The following is a 20,957-nucleotide window of genomic DNA, read 5'->3' on the forward strand; positions in this document are numbered from 1 at the left end:
CAGGGTTTCCATGGAGACCTGGATTTGCCATTTAGCTCTCCCCCCCCACCCCCCCCTGCAGAAACTACAGGTGTTACTAATACACTCTGGGCCTAGCACTATATTATTCCATTTAGGTCAAAGCACAAATATACCTATATTGAAACATGCTCCAATTTGGTGGATTATATATTAAGCTTAGAAAACACAACAAACAAGGCAAAAAGAGTCAAGAGATATTGTTTTATTGGTCCTAAGTTTCTTTTTGGTAAATGTACCTCTCTCATTCACAGTGCCGTAGCAAAGGGGGAGCGAATGGGGCAACCACCCTGGGTGCTGAAGCGAAGAGGTGCCAATAGGCACTGCCCAGCCAGGATGGGGCATGGGCTGGAGCCGTGAGCAGCTCATTTGGGGGGTCACAGGGACGGGGGACAGGTGGCTCCCACTGCTGCGTGCACTCCCAGGCAAGCATGGCTGGGGGGAGGAGGCGTGTGCCCCCCAGATCTGTGCGTGGGACAAAGGTAGGTTGCCCAGGTCCTAAACTTCATTGCTACTCCACAGCTCATTCAGATCCATAAAACAACAATCTAGCCTTCTTGAGTTTTTTGACGTTTCCCATACTTCGTTATCAGACCTTTAGTTAACTCATTTTACAATTAACTCATGAACCTGTGTGAATATTATATTACCACACCTGAGTCACAGTTTGTTTGTTTTCTTCCCACCCCCTCAGTGCTGCCTGAATAGAAATGCTGCTGCCTCTCCCAGGCAGTTAGTTTTATAATTTGGATGGAAGGCAATCAAAGCAGTGGGAAAGGATGGATTGCAACTACTCCACTGCACCCTCTGCTGGATCCATCGGGACAGGGGTGCTGTTTGGGCATGAGGCCGGAGGGAACGGGCTCTCAGGCTCTATGCAAGACTGACCAAGGGGCCTGGCGGTTCCCACAGGTCTCCGCCCAGGATAGCTTGGGCCACTGTGAGGTGGTGCCAGCAGGGGGCTGTCAATCCCAGGAGCGCCCTCCAGGTCACGTGAGGCAGAGCAGGGCAAAAAGCCTCTCCCCCAGCCCCCACGCTTCGCCTGCCCCGTTTGCCGCCAAAACAGCCATGGGGAGGGGAGGGGGGAGGGTCACGTGGTGGCGCGGCGTGCGTGCGTGGTGCGTCACCAGCCGTCGCGTCCTTTTCCCCGCCCCTCGTCTCCGGCACTGCGCCAGAGAGGGCAGAGCGCTTCCCTCCCCACCCGCCCGCGGCACGTGACCCCTCCCCGGAACGTGGCATTGTGTAATCACGTGACCGCCTCGGAGGGGAGGGGGAGCGGCGGGTGGGGAGGGGAGGGAGGGAGAAGGGGGAGGGGGGGGCTGCGTACGCGACGGAGCGGGGTGCGAAGATGGCGGACGAAGAGGCCGAGCAGGAGAGCGGGAGCCTCGGCGGCGACCGCCTGGAGCTGCGGCGCCTGCGGGAGCGGCTGCTGGAGCTGGAGACGGGGCTGCGGGAGAGCGCCGAGCCAGCCGCGCAGGCGGCCGCCGAGTACTGCCAGCAGCTGTGCCAGGTCGGGCCGCCTCCCCTCCCCCCCCCCAGTGTGTGCGTGTGTCCGTGTCCGTGTGCGCGGGCAGTGCCGCGCCGCCGCGCGGGGGAGCGGCCGCTTGGGCCGGGCCGCTTGGGCCGAACCGGCGGCGGTTGGGGCGGTAGCGGCGGCAGCAATTACCCTCCCCCCGCGCGGGGAGCGGCCGCGGCCCGCGGTCTGCAGCGCCTTTGTTGTGCGCTGCGGCGCGGCTTATCTCGGCGCTGAGCGGGCCTTTGTTCCCGTGGCGGAGCCGGTGCGGGAGCGGGGCTCCCGCCTCCCCGCTTTACCCTCGGCGGCCCCGGCCTTTGTTGTGGGCCGGGACTAGCGGGGCCGGGAGCTCTGCCCGAGCAGCGGAGGGGGGGCTTGTAGCTACTGACGAGCTGGTGGAGGGAGGTGGATGCGGCGCAAGGTGTCGTGGGACGGAGCTCGCCCCTTCGCCACGGACGGCCGGGGCAAGCGCGGGGTCTGTAGTCCTGGGGGGCAGATGGGGCCAGGCTGGGTTCCCCCCGTCATCCTGTCCTGGGGCCTGCAGGCTTGTGCTCTGGGCACGGTTTGTGTACGTGTGTGTACACACATACATGTGCGCATGTGGGGAGTCTGCCACATTCTTCAAAAAGTTCTCAGCTTCCCAATTGTACCAATTAGTCCTATGTAACACACAGGCATACATGCATCTCAAACACTGATGTACACATTATACATGCATGTATGTATTAATACATGTATATGTAACACACAAGTGTTGCGCATAACGTAGACACCGATACATACATATACATGCAGATATAACACGTACATATGCAAGTTGTGTATACGTCACTAGTTTGTTTTGTGGATATATATAGATATATACATATGTATAAATAAAGGTATATATGTTATGTATGCATATTGGGGGGTGTACACACACACACTGAAATGTATATACATAGGCAGAGTAGGGGGTGGGGAAGAGATGTGTGTGTGTATCCATGTGTATATGCGTGTGTATACATATGTATACATGCCATACTAGTGCGTATACAACATGTTTTACATATAGGCATGCATACATGCCTATGTAATGTACTAGTGTGTGTATCCAACATGCTTAGGTATATGTAGGTATGTATGCATGTTATATGTATTAGTATCTGGTAGTGTTGGAAGGCAAAGAACTTTTTTTTAAGAAGGTGGGATAAGTTAAATCACTCTTAACTGACAGCTTCATCTGTGCTGCTTCCTTACTTTCTTTAAGAAAAGTTGATTATTCTAAGTTAGTGGCTGTTAAAACACTGATTTCCTGCTAAATATAGCCTTGTACACTAGCAATGTGTAGCATCAAATTTAATCAGGAGGGCACACCACACTTACTTTATCAGTTAACTGAGAATCTGGATGAATGTGTTGTAACACACTAGATGCTTTGAGACTTTTTTTGTCAATCTGCATTTGGACACTGAACAGAAATGCAAAAAAAAAATGACTTGTATTGGATAAATAAAATGCAATATGCTGGCAAAATAAGGAGAAAAACGATGAGCTTTGATAAACTTACTTTTAAAGCACATAACATGAAGGAGTACTTAGTCAATGACTAGAAACAATTAGTTCATTTGCTGAGTCCCTCAAATGTTTAAAACTAGTGGATCTCAGTCACTCATTTTTTTTTTTTTTTTAAATTGGGGAAGGAAAGGACTTGCTTTACTACTTTTTCTGCCTTTAGTTTTCAGTTTTAAATTGTTCACTGAACTGAACTAGTTGAGTAAAATGGAATAAAGAAAATATTTTCAGCATATGCAAAAGAGGTTATTGCAGTAAACACAGTTTTACTTATTACATTCTAATTCCATGCAGTTAGCTAGTGCCATGCACCAGTTCATTAGTTTGACTGACTTGAACACTTCTGCAGCAAACATACTCTCGATGTTTTCAATTTAACTAATGTTTTTAATAGACTATATTAAATTTAGGACCCAATGTAGGCTGTTATATCTTCAGTTTCTAATTTAAAAATAAACCTATTTTGCAATACAATTTTCTTTAAAAATAATGCATTTTTTTGTTAATTTATTGTATTTTAAAGTGGGTTGCTGGTACCTCATCTATGCATGGCTTAAAGAAAACTTGCTTCAGTTGTGAAGACCATCAGCTTATTAGTGCCAATAAGGTAGAAAGCACCAGGAATTGGTGTTACTTTAAGAGGATAGTAAAAAAAAAAAAAAGAAAAGAAATTTGAAGGTAGTCTTTAAAATTGCATAGAATAATACTAGCTCCAAAAAATCTGTATTGCAGTTTTTTCACAAACTGAGCAACAATCTCATTTCTCTATTTGTACTGGTGATTAAGTATCTAATGCCAACTAATTTGTATCCTGGAGATAGAGAACTATGACCTAACAGTCAGGATTCAGATGCTGGGTTTGACTATTTATACTGCCTGGTGATGTTTGTAGAAAAACCTGGTAACTGAAGGCCACCTCATGGAATCCATATTTTTAGAACGGTGTCTGCTGTGATTTCTGAAGACTGCTGTCTCAGTCATTTGAATATGCAAAAATTGGCTCTTCACTAAGAAGTAAACTTGTGTGTCAGGTCTGAGAACAGTGCTGAGGAAGTATTTTGGCTGTGTCGCAGTACATTTAACCTCCATTTTCATGTTTAGTTTTGAAGGATCTTACTATCTAGAACATTAAAACTTTTAGTCTTCTTTGCCAGATTGTAACTGCAGAGTCCCAAACTGTACTGATAGTAGTCACAAATTAATTCGTTAGTTTAATATTAACTAGATATCATACTGCTTAAGAAATAAATGTGCTCCTACTCTTTTTGAGAAGTGGCAATATAATATGCATTAATGTATCAGAAGATTCTAAGGTTCAGAGGTTCATAAGGGGTTTTTCATTGGCTTCAGTTAGAACTATGTAGCCAGATTCTTAGCTGCTCTTAAAAATTTCAGCCTGAACTGTTTCAAAAGAAGGTCCAGTGATGTGGTATCTATTACAAACTTCAAAAGTGCTGCTGTCTATACCTTGAAAAACTAAGATGGCTTTAATTCAGCATTGCATTTACTCATAAGAGTAAAACAGGGTAAATTTGGTTTTGCAGCCACTTACAGTGTTTTCACTATAAATCTGAAGTATCTTGCTATATTCAATTTTTATTGTTGCTTAAATATGAAATATTCTTTTTTTTTCCTAAAAATGATGTTAAGAGGAATATTAGTTTCTACCTTTCTCTGCCCAATGCTAAAGTTATGTTCTAAAATATCAGTCTGTGGCTGGCAATAGGGAGTTTATTTTTTTCATATCTTCATATAAAAATGTTAAATCACATGCAAATTACCCTTTTCCTTAATTGCAGCTCTTATTCTGCAAACTGTCTTAGCTGTTAGAGGATTTATGACCAGCACCAGAGATCCCAGAGCAATCTATATGTAGATTCAGGAAGATGGGACTCTTCGCTGATATTCTGAAAGTCTTTTAAGTTGAAAATAAGCCCTTCAGTTGAAAATAAAAAACCGAAAAGTTACACTAAGCATAGATTCTGCAGAAATTGATGTTTAGATTCACAACTTTTCAGGAATTGCTCTACATGTCATACAAGTACACGGTGTGTGCGCGTGTGTGTTTAATACTTGATGCCAGTGGTGATTTTGTTGAACAAATGTGTTGAAAATAAATAGCTTGTTCTCCCATAGCAGTTTAAAGTCAGCATAATATGTACTAGAATGACAGAGCTCTTATCTGTGTACTTATCATACTGCATCCTGACTGCTGTAATCTCTTGTCAGGCATTGACTGCTCTAATCTTGTTTTTCTTACTTTAATTCAAAATTCTGCTGTCACCCCCCCCCCTCTCTCCCCTTCCCTCCCCCACCTCTTCATTTCTTCTTCATACATATTTGAATATTTAGCTCCACCCTACTAATCATGCTTGCTTGCTGACTTCCCCTGTATTGACAGCTTTTATCTTGCTTGCAAATCTGTTTCTTCCTTGTCTTTTTTTTTTTCTTCTTCATTGCCCAAACTCCTCTCAAAAAAAGAACGGTAAACTCCTTTGGATCTTGCAGTACCTGCTTCTGCTTTATGACGGGGTGAAGAGGTAGATGAATAGTGAGCTACACGGTGTTACACCAGGGCTGTCAAACATACAGTTTGCTGACTTTATCTGGGCTGCAACACTGTTCCAGCTGGCCCAGGAAGCTACCAGAAGTTGGGGGTTGGGGCCTACCACAGAATTCAGGGGCTCTGGGCCCTGCTGGACATAGCTGTCTGTGACAGGAGGGTGTGCAAGGGCAGCAATGACACAGCTCTGCTTTGCCTTGGTGCCCTCGGACCACTGCTACTGGACCCATTGCCATTGCAGCTATGGGTCCTGTGATCCAGATCTGGCCCAGGGTCTGGTGACACTTTTGGTATACACAACTAGTATCTCTGAAAACATGCTTGGATTATTGTTGTTTTATCCTTCCTCTTCTCTTATACCTACAGATTTCATTTTCTAGCTGTTGTACTTTGTGACTGCTTTTACCTATTGTAGGGTAAAAGAGGTGTTAAAAACCATGTTAAATGTGTTTAGCGAATATAGTGCTAAATACAATTGTGTTCGTTGTGGCCAAGAACAAATCTTTTTAGAATGTTACAGTTAACTTTGAGGTCTCCCTGAGGTTGAGGACATAGTGACAGGGTATTAAGTAGAAAGTAAATGACTCTTTTCTGAATATTCTTATCATACCTGCTCTTTTCAATAATTACAAGTTTTTCATTTTTTACGGTATTGCATAGCAGTACATAGAGATCCCAATGGAGAACTTGAGACCTATTGAGTCAAGTACGTAATGATTGGTATTACTATGTAGGTTATATCTTGACTGTACTAGGAAAATGCATCAGGTTAGAAAACCAGTTTATCTGTTATGGTTAAAAATAACCAACTAATATAAATTTAAAACCTGAGTATCGTTGTTCACACTAAAGACAGAACTTTGTTTAGCATGGTAGTTCTCAACTAAAGTGCTGTGGCACCCTGGGGTATCTTGAGATTCTTCCAGGGTGCTATAGGGTACCATGCAATGTTAGCACTATTAGATGAGCAAACATGAATTACAAGATTAAACCCAGAGATTTCAAATGGGAATCAGTAGTATTAAAATAATTCTCACCAGTTTTGAACTTTCTGAATTCTTTGCATCAGCAGAATTTGTCTTTCTGCAGTCAAAAATGAATGAAAAGTAAGAGCTGGAATTTTCTGAGGAGTGCCTCTAGTTTAAAAAGTTTGATAGCACCCTGTTGTTAAACCAGTAATTTTGAAAATGGCCCTTGCCTGGTCCATTTAAATATTGAGTAATAAAAACTTTTAAGTAGATGTGACTTGGAATATATGCAAGTGGAGCAAGATACTTTAAGAATACTCCACCTCTTAATGCACCCTTTTCTGACAATCAGACCCTTGCACATTTGCTCTTCTAGTCATATTTTAGTTTTTTTGATGCTCCGCTGCCTGTTTCTGTTTTTCGTGGCTCTTCTACATTGAATACATATACACATTAGCAAATGATGTAACTAATAGTTTTTCCAGTTATTTATTATGAATTATATGCATCTCTCAATGCAGTATGCCTTGCTAAAACAATACTTGTCCCTATTCACCATCTTATCTTCCTTGTGCATACTTTTTCTGTGGCTTAAGTTGTTATTTTGATTATTTGTAAACTCATTCAGATAGGCTCAGTACAGTCAGCATGATAAAACCGTCATAGCTTTAAATGATTTTTCTTAAAAATCAGTGTGAAACAATGGAAGTCTTACCTTTTTTGAATAAAATACTCTTTAGGTAATGAGGTAGAAGAAGAGAATGTCAGCTATGTTTGTCTGGAAAAAAAAAGCGTCATCTATAGTCAAAATTAGCAAAACATTAATTTTCACATGTTGTCAAATTCAGAATAATTGGCTTCATTCTTTATTCTGCATAGGCAGTTTCACTCTTACTGAAGAGATGCAAACATGAATGCAATAACTTTTTTTAAAAAAACAATATCAGTGAAAATGTAAAAAATAAAAATATTTTTCTTTCTAGATGACTTTGGTAAAGCTTATATTATTTTAAATCTCTGTGAACATTACAGAACTTTTTAGTATATATCTGTATTGTGAATATCCACATGAAAGAGATCATAATGGCTTAAAGGCCTTGCCATGAGTCCAATTGCTCCTTCCCTTCCCCTTTCTGTTTCCAGAGATTTTCAAAGTACTTACTCTTCGACTATTTCTTTCCAAGAAAAAGAAAGAAGGGAGAAGACTAATAAACTGATAGCTTTCCTCTTATTCAGAGGGAGGTAATGTTTCTTCTAATTTAAACCTGTTTCTTCAGTTTGTCATCTTGATTCTCATCTGAACTCTTTCCTTCCAAAAATTTCAAAAGTTCTGGTGGTTAAGTAATTCTGTGGATAATGAAGTGCCTTCCTACAGTAGAAGAGTGTACGTGGGAAAAATCTTTTCATTCCTGAATCCCTAGAAGATGCTGTGAATTCAGGATTTTGGTGCTCTGTTTATTTGTTTTAGAATAAAGGTGGTCATCTGGTAACAGTGTTTAAGAAGTGTTATGTACCTCCTATTCCTAGGAAGTATGGATTCTCTTAGTATACTGGATTGTACATTTTTTGTCTAACTGATAGAATATCAGATTCAGTTAAAGGAAGCAATAGACTGAAAAATCTGAGTATACTCTAAGAAAACTTTGGCATAGTTTGTGGTATACCAGCATCTCTGGTTATTTCCAGAGCTTCTGTATCCCGGAAGTAAAATAACACCACCACAGAAGCTAGGCTGGAAAAAAAGTTGCTTTGGGGGTGGGAAATCATAACCTTCCCCAAGGCCTTGCCCTTCATGTTTGATATTGCAAGATTCTCATCTTATTCTGTTCTTCCTAGCTGTTGAAGAAGAGAGAATATCTGGTTTCAGAGCAGATTATATTTCTGCAATTCATCTGAAGCAGGCTGGTTTTAATGGGCAGGAGTTATGAAGTTATTTGAAGCTTTAGATAGTTATTAAGGAAGACTCTGATTTTAGCCCATTTCTTCCATTAGAAAAAAAAAATGCTTTTCTTTGAGACAGTAGCTTAAAAATATGGACAGCAGAAACAAATTCAGTAGTTTTGTGCGCCTTGGTTGCTACACTCAAAGATCAAATAGTAAATGCCATTCCCTCAGCCGATGAGAAACTGAATGTTGTCCACCTAGATCTCGGGTTGCCTGTTGAGAACAGGCTGAAATAGCACCTACACATTTGAACCAGACAATCTCAGGTAACCTTGTGTGGATAGTATTAATTTTTTTCCCTTCTTTAATACTTAACATTTTCATCCCTCCCTGTAAACCCAGTTAGTCCTGCTGAGTTTGCTTACTCTTTTGAGATGGTAGTACCCCGTTTTGAAAGGAGATCTACTCAATATCATGCCTGGTTCAGAAACAATAGAAGATACTTGTAGTATTAGTTCTAGCTTGCTTGCCTTTGGCAGTCAACTCTGAATCTGAACAGTGTCCCTTATCTAGGGGAACATTTTATATTCATTGAGTTTTCTGGAGGCATGCCTCTGTATAAAACAGGATGGATGGTTTGATTGTTTGGAGTAGGGATGTCAAACATGCAATCTGTAGAGCTATGTCATCTGGCCTGTGGGACTTGGAGGCTCTGGTAGTTAAGGGCCAGGGCCAGCTGCCAAAATCCAAGGTATGGAGTGCTGCTGGGGGGATGTATGTCAGCATCAGAGGTCAGGCTGTATTCAAACCTGTGGCTCTCTAGCTCCTCTCACCCCATGTTCTAGATCTGAATGGCAGGGGTGGGGGGATAGACCAGTTTGATAGCCATGATTTAGAGAAAACACCACTTAAAATGGTAGGGCAGGGTGACAGCTGAGAAACCAACCAGTTCAGAGAGGCATGAGCTTTTGTAAGCAACAACGTACATCATCAAGAGCTAGGAATGGACTGGCGGAAAGAAAGTCCTATATAGAAGGGAAAGAGATGAAGAAGGGACAAAGCTGGAGAGAGAACAAGTGAGTTACTTGGATCACTTGGGGCAAACAAGTTGGAGATTCAAGTCAACAGTGTCTATGTAATGAAATAAGAACCATAGTCCCTGTTGAGACCATAGTTAACACAATCCAGTCTGTGAATGGCTTCTTTTTTTAATGCAATTTCATGTTCAGTTTGATTTTTAAAATATTTTTTAAGAACAGCTATTCCAAGGTTGATGATGAAATGTCGAAGTAGGTTGGGCACTGAGGAAGAACACTTGATGCCCAAAAGCTTGTCCAATAGCTCTCCCAACTATCCACTTGATCCAGTAAAAAAAAAAAAAATCACAAAAATTATTTGCCCCAAGGAGGTTAAAGTGTTCTTTAAAGAGATTAAAGCCCACAAGGATATTTGTGTGTTACAGAAATGTGTTGAATTGATGTAGTCACAACTAGTGCAGTCATCTGAAACAGTGCTATGCTGTTTGAGGGTTAACTGCACATAGCATTCCACTTTCCAAAATAACTTCCCTGTACTTTGTAACTGTTCTGTTCTCTGAGTTGCAGACAGGTGTTAGTTTTGCAATTTTCATTTTTATAAGGAAAGCTAACTTGCACTGGATAAAATGGGACAGAGGAAAAATAGCACCCAGATATACAAATCAAAAGAGTCCTATTTGATTCTAACACATCAAAGTGATGTAATTGAAAATCTGATACAGCCAAGTAAGATTTATCTTTTTATTGTTGGGGACAGTATAATACATTCCAAAATGGTATGGTGACTTGGAAATATACTTATGGTGTTTTGTGATTAGATCAAAATAGGAAGTGGGGGCTCCTCAGTTTCTGTGGTAAGAACCTAGATGTGGTGCCATGAGAACACTTCGGAAGATTATCATGGGATAGCAGGATGTAGAATGTAGAAAGGACAAAATAAAATATTTGTAAAGTTCATATTACCATGCTAACACACAGGCCAGCCAAACAACAGGGGTTGCTTGCAGACACTTAAAACAAAAAAGAAAAACAACACCCCCCCACCCCGACACTTTATCGGAAGAAGTGTGTCCCAGCGGGGTCCTCGCGGAGGTCCGTGATCTCCTTGAGGCCCTCTCACCGCGCTACTCCGGCCCGAGGGCACCCTCCATTCTCGCCCGCCACGTCTTGATGGAATATATGTAATAGGGAGGCTGCCTTGTGTTTCCTCGGGCCTGTCAGCTCCTGGACCCCTCGTGGGTCTCCCCGTATAATGGGCGCTACCCAAGAGCCCTAGCCTTATGGGCTATGCGTGGCTCCTACCTCCCCTGATACCACGCCCCAAGCCTCACAGATGTAACGGACGTTGTTTGGTCTATACGCCTGCTTCCCGGGCCTCCTCTCTCATGTGGCCCACTCTGGGCTCTCTCTCTCGTGCCCAGCCTCTTGCTGGGACTCCCGTCTAGCCCACTCTGGGCCTCCCCTGCCGGTGTGGTTCCACTCCGGGACTCTCCAGCGGGCCTCCGGTCCTATGGGCCAACCGCACGGACACCCTCCCTGACTCTGGCTCCCTGCGCTGCTACTCCCTGTCTTCTCAGGGGCAACCGCAGTGCCCTGCCTTGGTCTGAGGGGGATTGCCGCACTAGCCTGCGGCCGGGCTCGCTATGCCCGTGCGCCCACACTAGGCTACTCAATAGTACACAAGGGCATTCCCCCTCTCTGGGGCTCGCCGCGCCCACACTGGGCTACTCAATAAAACACAATGGCGTTCCCCCTCTCTGGGGGACTCACCGTGCCCACACTGGGCTACTCAATAATGTACAAGGGCGTTCCCCCTCTCTGGGGCTCGCCGCGCCCACACTGGGCTACTCAATAACGTCCAAGGGCATTCCCCCTCTCTGGGGGCTCGCCGCGCCCACACTGGGCTACTCAGTAATACCACCCCTTTCCTGGGGCCGGGGGGCTATGTTCCCCCCACACGCAATCCGGGGTCTCAGTCCCTGTCCGCAACCTACAGGTTGCGCCCGCGACCCACTGGCCGCGCTCCTCGCCGCCAGCTGCTCGCACAGTGGCGTGCGAGCTGCGCCTTCGGGGTCTGTGTTCCCCCACACGCAATCCGGGGTCTAGGTCCCCGTCCGCAACCTACGGGTTGCGCCCGCAACCCACTGGCCACGCTCCTCGCCGCCAGCTGCTCACGCACTGGCATGCGAGTAATTGAGGCCTCCTCCAACCCCTACAGCCTCGCCCAAGCCTCCGGGTGTAATAATACAAACACAAAGCAAAACCACAAGCCCCTAGGCTGTAACACAAATGCAAGCCGCCTGGCCATAACTCCTCATCATAGCTCAAGCCTCCAGGGCTACCATGAGCTGTACTTGCGACTTAAGCTCCTTCCCATATCTCGGCCGAGGGAGCTCCTGCCTCTCCGGCTGCTGGCAGAGAACTGCCAGCCTGGCCTCAGCCCTGAGCTTTATAAGGGCCAGGCCCTGCCCCCTACAGGCAGCTGGCTCCGCTTGGTTGCTCCGGCAACCCGCAGCTGTGCTCACTTGGTTCTGCCAGGGCTCTCTCCCTGGCAGTTTCTCCTCTCTTAGGAGCAGGCACTAAGGTGCCCTGCGACAAAGTGGTACATTACTTCAACCTGGCTCTGCAGCATCTGTAAAGAATGGGCACTTCAGCGGGGCTCTTTGGCACTTTTAAGGTAAAGTTGATTCAATAAGCTATTAGATAAAAGCGTTAAAAAGCCCTACTTAAGCACCGGATCTTTATAGATATCAGGTGAGCTGGGTTGAAGTAACGCATTGCCCCTTCGGGGCATGTGCAGGGCTCGGCACTGGAACATGTTGAGTTTAAAGTAAAATGCCGTTTTGTTTTTGGTCTGCAAGCACCCGGGGTGTATATGTGATGTTGACCTAATTGGAAGTGAGCCTGTTAATAGATGTGTACCGATTTATATTTGTACTGATCCAGTATTGGACAGATTTTAAAGAAAATTAATGTGGCCAATAATTTGGCCAATAAATGCCTGTGCACGCAGCTGCAGTACATAGCACGTAGGTAGTGAGGAGCACAGCCTGGCAGCTTGGAGAGCTGCGTGCAGCTGATAAGTCTGGTGTAGTGGAAGGGGAAAGAAGGGGCATGGGGGGGGCACAGATCAAGCCCAGGCTGCCCCGCCTTGCGCAGATCCAGGGGCATGCACCTCCATACCCTCCCGGACAAACAGCAGGAGCTGCTGAACCAGCGGTTCCCAGGTGAGTAGTGAGCAGCGGCGGGAGCCACCCCCCTGCCACGCCCCCCCCCCCCCCCCCCCCGATCAGCTGTGACTCTGTCTTGCACCTGCCCCACCCCAGCTGGGCAGCACTTGCCCCAGCCCCACTCCTCCGTCACTGCAGGGGCCTTAATCTGCCCCTTTCCCCTCCCGTTTCACCACACCAGACTTACCAACTGCACGCAGTTCTCCATGCTGCTGGGCTGAAATTGGATCGGTATCGGCTGATATGCCTCCTTAAAAATCAGCCATCAGCCCCCCAAATCTCTATCGGTTTGGGGCACCCTTCCCTGTTAATCTTAGTGGTAAAAAATCAGGCTTCTTCCAGGGAAAATTTTGAAATGTCCTACATAAGCTATATGTGTTGGGAATCTTAGAGTATGGTGCTATCCTGGAAAGTGACCTTTTCTTTATGAATTAAAAAAAAAAAAAGTTGACTAATTGATTTAATAGTAAAACTTCCTCTTGTTGTTAACCCTGTCTTCAAGCTATGTATTTTTCTATCTTGCATATTCCCCAACTGTAATAAAAAAATTGCAGGCCCAGTTATGTCCCTAGCTGCATCTATTCAACTTCTCTATCCTCAGGTTTAACTTTTCTGTGGTGTTTTCCTTCTAGCTCTCCTACTTTAATTGTTGGAGTGCAGCATACAAAATTCTTTAATAATGCTAATGTTATATGTATTTCTGTTTTAAAAGGGGTGCTGACAAAAAGGTGATTTGCCTAAGCTGATAGGCAGTCAGTGATAGAGGAAGTAATAAAACTAGAATCCTGCTACCTTATGACTAAATAAAAGGACCCAGCTAAAAACTGATAATTAACCTAGTTAGTAGGGAAAGAGGCTATCACCCAGATTCAGAACCCCGACAAGGTTTGGGGCGGTTGCTTAAGCTAGATGTTGGGAACAAGTGACAGATGTTGTTTACAGTTGAACAAAGGCAACTACTAGCATTATGTAATGCAAGGAAGTATCTTTGGTAAACGAAAAAGCAAAAATTGCAGGTGATCTAGAGGAAGTGGTTCAGCTCAAGGTAAATTCCCAAAAGTAATATGGTTTCAGACTAAGGAGTTTGGTAGGGACACAGCCAAAAAATAACTACCTATATATCAATTCAAGATGCAAGCGCAAAAATTAGTGAATTAGATCATTTAGCAATGGATGAGAAACCTAACATCATGGCTATTCCTGAAATGGAATAAGGTGGCAACCAAAATCAATAGCTGGCTATAAATTTAAATGAAAGATAGACTAATAAAGGTTAGCGTGTTGTTACTACACCAACACTCTGAAATGAAACTTATTGACAAGAGTCCTGGGGTGGAACTAGGATAGGTACAAATTCTTTAAATAATAAGGATACTAAAAGCTAACAGTTTTTACATTGCTGACAAGATTAGGAAAAGGATATTGATTGTGGTATCTTAAAGGAATTTGGAGGCAGCTATGTCTAATAAAGCACATCTTCAGCTACTTGCTTACTAAACTGCATGGGTGTCAAAAAAAGTTTAAGAAAGCAATCTCTTAACACTTTAAATAATTGCTCAGAACAGTTTTTGCCTCTAAGTAACTGAAGGTTTAATTTAAGAACTAAGTAGGGAGTGACCACCATAATTAAATTAAAGAATTTTGAGTTGAATAGCATGCAAAAAAATACTGTGATGCTAAAACTCAAAAGTGGAGATTTAAAAATATTTTTCACTTTTATTCTTGCTCTACCTCAATGTAGAGACTATAAATCCTCTTAGTCCTACTGTCTCAATGTCCAGTGTTTGCAAATTGCCTTTCATATCTTGCTTAAAGATCAGCTGCCAGTTCCTTTACCCTTAACCAGGAAGGTTCAACCTCTTGTCTTGCCCTTTTATTGTAGACCAGAGATTCATTTTTCTCCCTGCATTTCTTTTACCATTATTCTCACCAATCTACAGACCTGCTGTGGGAATTTATAGCGATCCTAATAGCGGTTTTTAAGAATGCCTTAATTGCTGCTGCTTTTTTTTTCTTTTCTTTCTAATAACCTGATTTGATGGTTAAAATCTTACATGAGCTAGGTGATATTTGGCATCCATACATGGTCATCTGTATTCCCTCAGCCATGACATTGAACATCCACATGCCTTTGTAGGCCCAAGCCTCTTTACCAGAAATGGCCAATTGTGTGGTCTGTTTTGTGACTGAATAGTTGCCAGGCACAAAATCAAAATTGCTAAACCCTTATAGGATTTGAATTAATTGGGTTTTGTTCTGGGGGCTTTCGATGTTTGAGACCAGGCCATTAGCCTGTTATTGTGCTTTCTGCTGCTATTGAAAGTATAGCTCCTGTGTGCGCACAGTAACTAGGGCAGGTGGAGGGATTTATAAGGATTTCCATCAAACAGACCTAGATGAATGCTATTTTCAGCAAAGAACAAGGCAAGGAATTAATGATTATTGTATTGACTTTTCTTTTCTCTGCCTCTAACTTCTTTCTAAACTCTTATGTTTTGTGATCTTCATGAAAGACATTATGAAAAATAACATCATATTGAGTACCTGCATAAATAATCTAAATATTGATGAATAGGTCTTGCAGTGTGATTGAGCTTCACAGGCTTAAAGAAAAAGGGATCATATTGTTTCTGGTGTTATCAAGGCAACTCTTGCTTTTTAAATATTTCTCCTCAAGAATTGGCAAGCGATAGTCTTGTCATTTTTGTTTGGTATTGAAAAATCTAAAAGCTTTATTGTTGAAATTGCAGCATCAGACTTTCTTATATTACAATGGCATGAGTTAAAGATGGAGCATCAGCTTTTTTTGCTATTTCTTATGTTTTTTATCAATTCATATTTATTTGAACAAAGAGTTTCTCTGGTATTGTTTACTACCATCCCTTTTAAAACCTCTCTTATGATAGTCAACCCTGCAAGTAAGAAAAGTTGTATATAGGAAGTAGTTTTCTTAAGAATAGCCAGTACTAATTAAGTGACCAGATGTTCTTTCTTCCCAGTATGACCTTGTTCTGCTTCTTTTAATGTGGCTTTCCTATGAACAGTAAGGGAACAAGCTCAGAACCCAGATATTTCTCCCATTAGCTTTTGCAGTTTTGCCCCTAGAATTTGTTGCAATTGTAATGTTCCTCAGCTTTTGCTGTTAATTGATGAAAAAATTTTAAAGCAACTTTATGAAACTGAGCTGATAAGTCTCTGTAATAATCTCCTGACTCATGTTTTTATAATGAGCAAAAGGATGGGTGAGTGAAAAAAATATGGCTTATAAAAATTATTTGCCCTGACTTGTAGATGAGCAGAATCTTCCAAGGTTATTTTACTGACCCTTTAAACTATAGCTTAAACTTTTTTTTTTTTTTTTCAAAGACAAAGCTCTTGTTTCTCACATTGAATAATTAATTAGCTATTGATGTTAACTGAAAAATGCTAATTGTAGTGTCATGTATTCTTACGTGTAACCCATCTTTTTCCCCCTAAAGCCAGCAGCTAGAAATTGGAGTATGCATTATATTTGAATTAATACATTAAGAGCAGGGGTTTTTTTCTCTTAGCACCTGAAAGTAAAAGTAAACCCTGCATACAATCCACAGGGAGCACCGCAACGAGCAGGCTTGGCTCCCAACCTGCTGGTACTCAGTTCCTTACTACAAGAAAGGATCTTTTTTTATTTTGTTCTGCCTATTTAAAAATAAGGTGTATATCTTACTCCAAGGTGCTTAGTATGCCTGAAAATATGGTAATGTACAGTGGATGCCTCTATTTAGATACTGTAGTTATTTCCATAAGAATCAGTATATCCCAGATTTATATATCTGGTAAAAATGATGCCACAATAAATAGTGTTTTCCATAACCAGGAATTTATTTTGATAGTGACCACTATATATGGATGTATATAAATATTAGAAAAGCTGGCTCCCAGGCTATTTTATTATTGGAAAAAACAGTAGTTGACAGAGTAGCAAGTCTAGCGAGACATATTACAATTTAAATGTTTTATACATAAAATATACATTCACGTGTAGCAGTAAGTGTCCTAAGAACCAGCATTTAACTAGAAGCTAAGTGGTGTACAGTTCATAACGTTATAAAGTCCATGGACCTCAGCCAGTTGTCCCAGTTGCTGCTTCATCACCAGCAAAGCAGACTGCCTGTGTAATATTTGCTGGTCCTATGAAGAATTCTGACTAGTTGGGAAACAAAGCAACTTTCAAATGCTTCATGACACTGAAGGGGGTGTTGTTAAACTATGACAGCAGTTGACAGAGAGGAGTTGCTTCTACTAGAGTTCCTGCCTGTGGGGGAAATGATGCAAGTACCACAGATGTAACAGGAATGGCCTCCTTCTGCTTGCTGCCAGGAATATCTAAAGTGGGGAGGGGGGAAGAGTGTGTGGAATAGCTAGTACCTGTGAGACTAGGAGCAGTTGGTTAAGTGTAACTTCAAGGAAATTCATCTTCAGATGTACCCTATCTATTCAAATCCAAGATGAGTCTCCCTCTCCCGTCCAAATTTGGGGGGGAGCTTGTTTTAGAGTTGAATACAAGGTGGGGGGTCAGGCAGCTGCTGTTTCCTCCCCCCACCTCCCTCCCTTGCAGCTCAGGTTTGGGATTGAAGGTGGAGTCAGAGCTGCAGATACCCCCCCCCCCCCCCCCCCCCCCAGCCCTGCTGCCATCTCTGCTTATGTTTTGTTACAGCTCCTGGCAAATGCTGGCTCCAGCTGCTCTAGCCTCAGCTCCAGCTGACATAGGGCCAGGGATGGGGCCAAGGGTAGCATGTGCTCCATGCACCAGGCTGGAGCTGGAGCTGCAAGAGAGAGTAAGCAGACACTGGGGGACAAGGGGCAGGGGATTAGGCCGCTTGACTGCCTTACAGCAGTGACAACCCTCCAATAAAATTAGATTTTATACAGTAAAAAATGTAACAAATATATACATTTCCATGCATAGCATTTAATTATTTGGCGTTGTCTTAAATTTGGAGTACTTTTGGGTTCAAGTAAATATGGTACCTTTGTACAGTCTTTTCTGTTTGTAATCATTGGTATCTCTATTAGTATTGGAGAGAGATCAGCTGACCATTCTGCCAAAGATCTGTCATCTTTCTGGAGCAACGTTTGACTTTAACAAGCTGCTGCTTCAATATTGTGATTGTGAAACAGGAATACAGGATGAACATTCACAATAAATGCTGGAGCATAAGCCACTGATTTGTAAACCCATTCAACACTTAATGAAAATTGGAATTGGACAAACAGTTCAGTCTTTCCTTGACTTTCTGAGTTTGTCACAAACTTGAGTTACACTTCTGTCTTCACCAACAGTTACATTCAGTAGTTCCACGTTCTCCTTTAAGTAGTTGTACAGATGCACATTCTAACATGCAGGTATGCTTAGTACCTGAGACTTTTGACCAGAGACTTTACACCTTACTAGTGCTAGTGCAGGCTGCTCTAGTCCCCCTCCTTGCCTTTCCTCCTGCACTGAGAGAATAAAGGACAGAGTATGCACCCAGGTTCCTTAGCTCATCTCAGCTGCCCGCCTAAGTTTTAAGTTTCTCACTATTGAGCTATCAGAGCCTGCAGCCAGACCCGTACTTACAACTACTTTTTTTTTTTTTCTGGTGTTGGCCTTTGGAATCTCTTCCTTCCATTATCTTTTTCCCTTCTCTTTCTTTTTCTCACCCCCTCCCCCCAGCCAACATTTGAATTTTTAAGAATTATCCTATTTGTTTCAAGAAGTTTGTAGCTGGATGTACCCCATTTACGTCCTCTCAGTCTCTTTCCTTTTCGGCTGCTTTTGTTACCCTCTCTATTTCTATAGTATGGCAAAAGACCTCTTGTTCTTTGGTCCTCTTTCAGTGCCTTTTCCCAAATGGCTGGGTCTTTTTAGCTTCCACTCTTCATAGATTCATAGATGCTAGGGTCGGAAGGGACCTCAACAGATCATTGAGTTCGACCCCCTGCCTAGGCAGAAAAGAGTGCTGGGGTCAGATGACCCCAGCCAGATGCCTGTCTGTATGGAACAAATTCTGTCTCTGACTCCCATAGGTTGTGTTCATGCTACTGGGAATTGCATGCGTCTAACAAGTTCAGTGAAGACAAGGAAGGTGCAAGACAGGTCTATGTGCTCCTGTTGGACAGGTTCTTCAGATCATCCTTAAATTCTGGTACCAAATCATGGGATTGGCACCCATCATTTTCTTCATTACTATATCAGTCAGCATTAACACACGGTATGCCTACATCTTGAATACTGTATACAGTTCTGGTGTCTATCTCAAAAACAATATTGTAAAATTAGAAAAAATTCAGAGAGAGGCAACCAAGATCAGAGGTCACCAACATATTTTGATGGCGGGCAAATGACCCAACTCTAGTCTAAGATGGGTGGCCACTAGGACCTGGCTGCCTTTGCTACTTTTTCCTGACAGCCAGGTGCAGTATGACACAGGGAGAGCTCCCATTTTTGCTGAAGCCCCAGTCACCTGACTTCAGGCTTCGATAGTAAAAGACAGAAGACATCCTTTTTCTGAATCGATGCCTTGGTTGTCTTTGCCATTGTATTGCTGTCAGTAATAGAGAGGGATGCACATATAACAGCTGTCTGGATCCCGCTTGAGTCTCCACTGTCTAGGACTGGGTGTCCAAGCCCTGGCAGTGCTTCCTTTACTATCTCTGATTGGCACTGGCCTCTACTTTGTCACCAGGTCTTTTTTGCACTGCCCTTTGATACAGCATCCTATACATCTGTCCTGGGGCCAGTTACGAAGTGTCTCATTATTGGCATCAAATGGGGGGGGACCAAACGTCACTGTAGTGCCTGTATCCACCCAGTGCTTATCAGAGTTGGCCTTCATATTCCTTGAGGGACACAAGATTAACCAGTGTTTCAGTTGCTCAAGGTCATGTTCCTCTTGCTCATTCTTGAACATGTCAGTCCCTCCTGCTTCCTATTTTGTGGGACAACCTGCGTACCTTCAGCTATGTGTGTGTTCCTCTCCAAAAGAAGACGTGAGAATTACCTGCCATCTTGGCTGTTGTGCCTCTGTTCATACCTTCAGTGAAGGAACCTAGAGGTTTTCTAGACTTCCTTGGGTACGTGGTATAGGCCTTCAGCCCCTCCCCCTGAAAAAAGTTTAAAACACCTGTGCTTTCACTGATAGACATCTGACACCAGCCAGACCTCTTGAAAGCAGTACTTCCAATTTAATGAGGCTGCTATGCAGCCAGCCTGCCCACATAATTTGGAAATGGCCTCCCAACCAATCCACTCGGGTCATCCTTCTCAACAGACAATCAACACAAGCTATAGAGTTCAGTGAACAGGTGTGGCATTCTTGACCTATACCTAGTTCCTTCATCATTGGTGGTGGCAGTATCCAGAAAAAAGATGGGTATACCAAGCTGGTGTTGAGAAGCATCCCAGATACCTGAACTTCTTTGGCAAGTGAACCCAGTCCTTGGCAAGCTTACAGTTTGGCATTGTGAACTATCAAGCTTTATTGGCCAGATATAACTTCAGATTATACGATTACTTAGTCACTTCACCCATTTTCCTTTCTGTTGCATCACAAGGGAGAATTGTGTCTATATCTACAGGCTGCCTTCGGTGGTGTGAATATGGCATCATATTCCTGGCCACCGTGGCAACATTAAAATGGTGCCATGGCTACTGGGTTCTGAGCTTCAGACAGAGGTCCAAAACTCAATGGAAGAACTCTTTTTTGAGGGCACTTAACTGTTTAGATCTAAAACGGATGGGATTCTGCATTAAGACGCAAGCTGTGGTTGCATCAGCTGCTCTTATGGAGCTGTCATGCTTCTCAGGACCTCTTCTTTCTGCCTCTTCATGCAAGTATGGGGAGGCAGAGGCCTCCATGGGCACTGCCATTTTGGGCCTTCCTACCCAGCCTCCCATACAGCACCTCAAAGAAAGAAGGAGCTTTGCTGATGCACATAGTAGATGCTTCCTAACGCATCTCTCCTTTCATAACCTCCTGGCTATCTGCCATTTCATATGAGCCAGTGTTGCTGTAGATGAACAGGTCACAGACACAATTGGATGTTGCTGTGTTGAGTTTACTGCCCTTCTGCTTCTAACTCCATCTTTCCCGTTCCTTTTCACAGACCATTCCCATGACAGCCTTCTCTAGCAGCAGCAAGACCACCTGCTGTCTCTGAGGGTAGTGG

The 20,957-nt window shown here is 43.4% G+C and overlaps 1 protein-coding gene across 1 annotated transcript in view; it reads left to right on the forward strand.

The window, feature by feature from the left end:
* Positions 1-1,340: 1,340 nt before the first annotated feature.
* The window catches only part of ZNF292 (zinc finger protein 292), a 107,432-nt gene continuing 87,815 nt past the window's right edge, over positions 1,341-20,957 (forward strand). Inside the window, exon 1 of the mRNA XM_006263179.4 lies at positions 1,341-1,528. Within this exon, the coding sequence (XP_006263241.1) occupies positions 1,367-1,528 (162 nt within the window). The 5' untranslated portion in view covers positions 1,341-1,366. The remainder of the gene's footprint in view (positions 1,529-20,957) is intronic.

The sequence above is a fragment of the Alligator mississippiensis genome, chromosome 1 (assembly GCF_030867095.1).
Source record: "Alligator mississippiensis isolate rAllMis1 chromosome 1, rAllMis1, whole genome shotgun sequence".
NCBI classification, from domain to species: domain Eukaryota; kingdom Metazoa; phylum Chordata; order Crocodylia; family Alligatoridae; genus Alligator; species Alligator mississippiensis.